The sequence below is a fragment of the Pteropus medius genome, unplaced genomic scaffold (assembly GCF_902729225.1).
Source record: "Pteropus medius unplaced genomic scaffold, Ma_sr-lr_union100, whole genome shotgun sequence".
Taxonomy (NCBI): domain Eukaryota; kingdom Metazoa; phylum Chordata; class Mammalia; order Chiroptera; family Pteropodidae; genus Pteropus; species Pteropus medius.
Window position 1 is genome coordinate 52187 of NW_024348304.1, and position 7505 is coordinate 59691.

At 50.6% G+C, this 7505-nt stretch overlaps 1 protein-coding gene across 1 annotated transcript in view; it reads right to left on the bottom strand.

Annotated features, from left to right (window-relative positions):
* SEC24D (SEC24 homolog D, COPII component) overlaps positions 1–7292 on the bottom strand; it is a gene marked incomplete at its 3' end in the record, with an annotated part of 59473 nt that extends 52181 nt beyond the window's left edge. Inside the window, exons 1-2 of the mRNA XM_039879501.1 lie at positions 7098–7292; positions 4804–4962 (exon numbers count right to left, since the gene is read on the bottom strand). Of these exons, the coding sequence (XP_039735435.1) occupies positions 4804–4921 (118 nt within the window). The remainder of the gene's footprint in view (positions 1–4803; positions 4963–7097) is intronic.
* Between the last annotated feature and the right edge of the window lie 213 nt (positions 7293–7505).

Below are 7505 nucleotides of genomic sequence, written 5' to 3' on the forward strand. Positions count from 1 at the left end.
GAACTTCTGTCTCTAAACCGAAACCAAAACCGAAACCAAAACCAAAACCAAAACCAAAACCAAGACCAACACCAACACCAAGACCAAGACCAAGACCAAAAGCACAAAAACACCGGCTGTCCTATCCTTAAGGGGGACTGTGATAGGCCGATCTTACTAAAGCATTCTTTCGCTTTCGTTTTTGGAAATCAACTCTATAGCAAGATTCAAACAGATTCTTGTTCGACAGACATCCAATGTGCCTTAAAGGCACCACGAGCTCGCAGCAAAGAGAGCGCCCCAGAAAGCAGCAGCTACAGGGCATGTGAGGAGTGTCCGCAGGTGCAGAGGGATGACCTAACTAACTGTTCAGGGCATCGATGAAAGTCCAGGGGAGGACCGCCTGGAGGAGTCTGGAAGGCCCAGCAGTTTTCCTGGCGTAGAGACAGGACAGGGGATTCAGGCGGATGTGAAGCTTGAACGAAGACAGGAGAGCATGGCCGAGTGGGGACCGGCAACAGGCTGAGGGTGGAGACGGTGGCGGAAGTGCCCGAGCAGAGGCTGTCCAGGCTGGCTGGAGTCTGGCAGCAGTCCAGGGTGCCACCAGACCTCACCCTCAGGGCCCGTGTGGGGGCGCCCTGCTGCGGCCACAGCCCTGGTCCTCGCTCTCTCGCTCTCTCGAATATTCCTGGCTCCCTGCCGCCCTTTAGCAAATCCCTTGCTGCCACTGGTTCTGCTGTTGGCAAAGAAACCCTGACCGAGCATCACGGAAAAGCATTCCTTGGATTTGGCCCTGGATGTCACAAACTGAACCCAAATTACAAAGCATTTGTGAGAAAAATGCTGACCTAGAATAAACGAGGGGAGGGAAGCGCTCTATCACGGGGGCAGGCCCAGCCTCGCAAGGCCTGCTGCTCTGGGCCTCTGCCGACGGCGGGCGCCGTGCGCGCACCCCCCGCAGCCCCCAGGACGCCAGCCGTCCATGCCGCTCGGCTTCCAGGCCAGGGGGGTTTTGCCCTTGGGGGCACTCAGCACTGTCTAGGGCATTCGGGTGCCACAGCTGGGGACGGGGGCGTGAGGGACAATGAGTGCTGGAATCAGACAGGTGGAGCCATGGAGGCTGCTAAACAACCTACAGTGCCCAGCGCAGCCTCTCACAGTGAGGAAGGAGGTGGCCCCAACGATCACGAGTGCCGAGGATGAGACATCCTGCTCCTGAGGGCAGTGTGCCAGCCCCGATTCCTCCGTACACTCTCCAATGAGGAGTGTAACTCTTCCCAAACACACACGAGGTCTGACCCTCGCCCACTCGAAATGCTTCAGTGGCACCCGTATTTCAAATAAAACCTAAACAGGGTCTCCAGACGGCCCGCCTCCACTCCAGGCCACTTCTCCCTGCTCCACGCCCCAGCCACGCTGACACTCCCGCAGGTCCTCAAAAGGGCCACCTCCTGACTGCAGGCTGTCGCCCCACTTGGCCAACTCTCATCTATCGGGTCATTCCCTCCAGAAGATCCCCTTCACTCCTAAGTCTTGGTTAGGCGCCCCTGCCCTATGCTTCCGTGTCGCCCTCCACTTCCTGATGGCAGCGCTCCCCTGCGTTGCCATTGGCAACCTACTCAGTGCATGTCCCACAGATAAGTGCTGTAAGGACTGGGATTGGTGCATCGTATTCATTGCTACATCGCCACAAGTATTTTGCTCACTTAAAAGATCTGTTACATTTGTTACCACATAGCACTAGTATTATACAAATGCATGAATGGAGCTATGCCCGGGAGAAACAGACACTGGCCAGATCCGTGGTAAAAGAGGTCCTTTAAGGAACCATAACTAGGTTGTCTGTCTGTCAGAAATACAACAGAAGCATCACCAAAAGACTAGAAAAGAAAGCACGTGATGCCTGAAGATGAAGAGACCTACGGTTATTAAGCACAGAGAAATAAAGGCTAGGCTAGTTAGTTGCAGTCTTAATAAAACAAAAACACTACAATTTACAGAAAGGTATTATTTACAGAGTTGGGTAGCTTGGTATCCATCTGAGAATTGAATAAGGAGAAAGAGATTTCAATGAAAGCAGGAAGGATTTAACCCAACAAAGATAGGGGATTTTTTTTTTTTAGTTTGTTTATTTTTTTAATACTGGTAAACAGCAAAGTGTTTTGCTGACAAGAGGCAGCTTATCAGTGACTCCCTCGGGCCTTCTCCGCTCTAGGCAGGTCCGTTGTCACAGGGCTTGGAAAATGGTAGAACAGATATCAGGGGAATACACAAGGAGACTCCTTGACAAGTTTGAGGTAGGATCTTGGTCCGAAATGCCTAGGAGCATGGCGCTGGGGGCACAGGGCAGCACGGACTGGCTTGCTGGTGACCTGGAGTGCGAGTCAAGGCACAAATGCAGACCAGCCTCCGAGTGACTAGCTTAGCATCACTAGAGTGATGGTGTAGGAAAGGGGCACACGAACTGAATAACAGAAAATGGGCAAATTAATGGAGGCCTAAGGCGCTTACGATATAATCAGGGGCAATGGGAAGCCATAAAAGGTTTTTAAGCAAAATAAAATCAGAATCAGATTTGCTACAAAAGTCCCTCCAGCTCAGGGCTGGGTCATCTAGAGAAAGGCAGCACCGGAGAGAGGACGATGGCTGAGACCATTTTAGTAAAGCGGGCGAGAGATGGACGGATGGAAGACGAAGAGTGACAGACAGCAGAAGGGAGCAGGTGGGAGAGATGTTTACAATCATCAAAAGACTCATTGGATTGGAGCAGAGGAAGGGGAGGGACTTTTTTTTAATAGTAAAAGTTCCTAATTTGGGTAACTGAATGAACGATGCTACCAATGAATGAGATATAGAATGCCAGAAAAAAATGGGTTCTATTAAAAAACAAAAACAAAAAAACCACCCTGAACTGTTTTGGATATGATGAGTTTGATGTACCTATATAAACAGGTGGGCAACTGAAACTATGGTGTGGAGCTTAGGACAGACACGTGGGCTGGAGACAATCTGAGACTAGCTCTTCACATGGAATGATATAGTTTGGGGGAAACCCATAGAACAAGAGGAAAAGAGGGTGAAGATAGAACAGAGAAGGAGAAACGGCAACACTTAAGGTCATGTAGAAGGGGGTCCTCAGAAAGAGATGTCCAGAGAGCCACCAAAAAAAACCAACAAAGGGCAGTGTCACAGAGACCACAGGAGAGGGTTTTGAACAAACCGAAGTGGTAAACAATGCCAGATTCAAAAGTGGACGGGACCGTGTCTACTGCATTCAGTGACAAGGGCCACCAATGACCTGGACGGAGAAGGGGACGGTGGGTGGGGCTCAAACTACGGAGTGGAGATGACCCTGAGCCACAGGGGCCTAAGAGGCGAGGCTGGGGAGTCACTATGTGACCTGTTTAAGATGACGACTGAAGAGCAGGAGCAAGGGTAAGTGATACTGAGTGTTACACTGAGGTGTGCACTGCAGTCTTCTGTTGTGTTCTTGTGGGCCCTGGCTACACCACCAGCTCTGTGACCTTGGACAAGTCATATGACACCAGACATTCCGTTTTCTCAGCTGTGAAAGGGACTAATAACTTACTGCTTAGCACTGTATGGACATTAGATAAGATAATACACGTAGTTTTTGGCCCAGTGTTTGATACATGGTAAGCACTTAAAAAATAGTAATTTATAATTATCATTACACGTAAACACTGAGGGGAAACGAACCCTCAGACAGAGAGAAACTGGAGAGAGGTGGGTTACTGGCTCTGAAAGGGTCCAGAGAGACGGGACTGGAAATGCTGTGGGAGGACAGGTCCTGGACAAAGGAAGGGTGCCTCGTCCAGAGGTGTTTACAAACGCAGGGCCTTCCACAGGAAATGACGTGTGGCTGCTAGCATCGAGCCTGTGTGCGGGCCTCCCTCGCCCTCGTGACCACACTCCTTCCGTGCCATCCCAACCCAGCACAGCCTGGATCCTCCACACCTGAGGTCAGGCTAGTGACCCCCAAGAGACACTCCCTGACTCAGACACAGCCCACTGCCACCAACAGTTTCAGCTGTATTCCCCAGCACTCTCTCAGAAGCCCCAAGATCTGTCTCACACAAATATTTTCGGGGAATTTGGGAACATCAAACCTGAAACAAGCTATTATTAGCTTCACCAGTGACCCTGGAGCTTGGTCCCTCAGAGCAGGCCCCCTGATACAGGGAGGTGGCTTCTTGGTGCTCCCTGCCATGGGCAGCAACAGTGGTCCCACTCTGCTGTCCTTTTTCCCCACCTCTGCCCCGAAAACCAAGATCCCCCACAGGGTATAACAGTTTAAAATAACCAATGTTGTTCAATAAGAATTTTAGGGCAAGGTGATGTTTTTCTCATTATTATCATCACTGAGCAATCTTTAGTGGGAAAATCTAATGATATTTTTCTAATATCAAAATTGATTTTATAATATTATTGCCAAACCCACTTCGACATATAAATTTAATTTGTTTTTAATTAGGCATTTATAATAACATCACACCACTGATTAAAAAAGCACGTCTAAAATAAATAAATGAATAACCAATAAGAGCAAATAAAAGCAAAAACTCAGGCAGCTTCTTTGTCTTAATCTATATTTAAAAACTAATCTGGTTGTCTTCCACACAATAATCAAACTGATGATGTAGGCTTCTTCCCCAAGAGCCGTTTCTAAGTGATCCTATAACCTCAAGCCATTGCCATCGTACGGTGACCATATAACACTCCCAAGGCTGCTTGCTCAGAACCTGCTGCACGTCTGAGCCTGAGAAGTCGACAATCACGCACAGTCAGAACCATGCACTTTACCTGGGGGAGGAGCTGCGTGAGACGGGTCCCCATAGTGCCCGTAATGTGGTGGAGAAAGGCCCATCCCAGACTGGGACTGAGAATAGGGTGGTGTCGCCACATAACCTTGTTGGCTCATGATGAAAATATCATTCCAAGAGAGAGTTCTACAAAAGAATCCTGCAACAGCAAAAAAAAAATGTCAACAGGAGCGGTTGAGGCACTTAATGCTATTGATAGTAAAAGCACTGTTCGTACATGTTTCTGATGGTTTGAGGAAAGGTGCTGTCATCAGGTGCGTGAGATAGCTTCACATCATACATGACATCATCCCCTCATCCCCTAAAAGGCTCTAACCGTAGCTCTACGGAAGTCAGGAACTCGCTTCTGCAGTCCTGTGCAAATTCTCATGCATGAAATCGCAACAACTGCCAACTTCTTTTTACTGGACATCTGCAGTGTTTCACAGACAGTCTCGTGAGTGTATCTACTATTTTTGTGCCTTTGGTTTCCATGGCCCCATTTCAGCACAGAGCACGCCACTGGCAATAATCGCGTGTCATTCAGTTGACTGACCAGCATACCTGTCAGTAGTCTGCAATCAGATGTTTTATGACTTACGTCTTTTTAGTGCTATCCTCATTAGTAGTTTTAATCGGGCAGTTAGAACATGGAGAAATCAATAGTCCAACGATTATAGCAAAAGATAAGGAAGTTAATAACGGATTTATGTTATGAGTCATGAGTTGACCAAGCCAGGTGGCAGCCTACAACCATGTGAAAGTTGTCAGTGGTTTCTCAGGCTAAGATGACAGACTTTCTTCCTGATTTAAATATCACACTCTCAGAACATATGGAATGTATTTAAGGAACTAAGAAAAAAGTGCAATTTCATATGCATTTAGGCAGGCACACACACTCACAAATACAACAGACCCATCTTGATTCGACTCAGAAACGAAATATCATTTTGTTAAAATTTTCATTTTTCCAGGTTTCAAAAAATAAGAGACATTTAATAGAATTGACTATTCTCAAAAAATTTAATAACAAGACAGAAAAAGCTCTGAACCTTGGCAAGAGAAGTGGGTTTTCACTTGAAATCAGCCACTACTTAGCTGTGTGACATGGAATAAGCTGAAGAACCTCTCTGGGCCTCAGTTCCCTTGTCTAAAATGAAGCCTTTAAAAGCCTTTCCAGATACAAAATACTGATTCTATAATTTCTCTCTAGTTTCTTCACTCAGCATAGAAATATTCTCCCTTCTGTTACTTTATGATTCTACTTTTTAACAAAAAAAATTAGCGGTACCTCCTAAGACCTGCAATGGATCTATATTCGGGAAATGGCATTCTGCATTTGGTTTCATTTTCATATGAAACTATAAGTTTCCAAAATTAAAGCAACCACGTAAAAATATTTTAAAATCCCTTTCTTCTCCGTGGAAGGGGAGAAGAGATAAAGGGAAAGGCAGAGGCCCGCTGGTCCACTTTGCACTGACAGCACCCTTCCCTCCTCCCGCTGAGCAGAGGGAGATGTGGCAGCCTGAGCTTTGGTCGGACTCATCCAACCAGGCACTTTTCGGAAGTCAGCAGGAACACACCTACGTAGCAGCTTGTTGCTGAGTGACAGAAAGGCAGGGATGTCACAGCGGAGCGCAGGAAGTAGTCGGGTCCCTCCTAACTGGTCCTGGGAGGAATCTGCTTCCTCATGCAACCAGTTGCCACGTCAAACTTCCTCACACAACCCCAAGTTACAGAAACCTGAGTCAGCTCCCAGTGGCGACATGGCAGGATGCCACCTGGCATGAGCAGGCCGAGCATCAAAACCTGGAGCGCTCCCATCCCAGGACAATCCCCGTCCACTGTCACTCGACTGCTCCAACCCAGGTGCACATCTCGCCCTGGACCACGTTCGGGTTTGGACACGTCCGTGTCACTCCCGGGACGTCCCGAAGCTTGCAGATACAGTTGCCATATTTACTGCGAATGCTTCCAACATTCCCTTCTTCCTAGAAAGGGGGTACTGAGTTGCTCCCGAGACGAGGAGACCGCCGGCAGCGGCCCTGAGAGGGTGGGGAGGCCGAGGACCCTACCCGGCGGCTCGGCATCCAGGACGCGGGGGTGGGGCGGGGGGAGATGCCCACGCCCACCCGGCCCCAGCGTTAAGCCGCACCGAGCGGCCGAGCGCGCGGGGAGGACGCGGTGCCCGCGCTGCGCCCCGCAGGTGAGCTCCCGGCCTCCGCCGCCCCTGCGGGCCGCCCCACGCCCACTCCGGCTGTGCCTGGGAGGGCGTCCCGCCGGACGCGGCGTTACCTGGTCGCTCCCGCCGCCGCCCGCGTCCCCAGAGCCGGCTCTGCTCCTGGTGCCGGCGCCCCCGCTGCCTCCGCTCGCGCCGCGCCTTCCCGGGCCGCTGTCCCCACAGGCGCGCCGCGCAGAGTTCAGCCGGGCTGGGAACTGCCACGTCAAGCACTCCCGGCCGCGCGCCCCCGGCGCCGGGCTGCGACCAAGCCCGCGCTCCCGTGGCGCACGCGCACGAACGCCGGCGGCGCGGGGCGCTCGGGGCGGGGCCTTTGGGGGGCGGGGCCTTCAGGGGCGGGGCCCGCGGGCCAAGCCTGGGCGGCTCATTGGCCGCTCGTCCTGCCCTTTTCTTTTCGCCCTTCTGGGCTGGTTTGTTTGTTTCCCTCCAACGGGTCAAAGATTTTAACGCTGTTGCTAAATCAG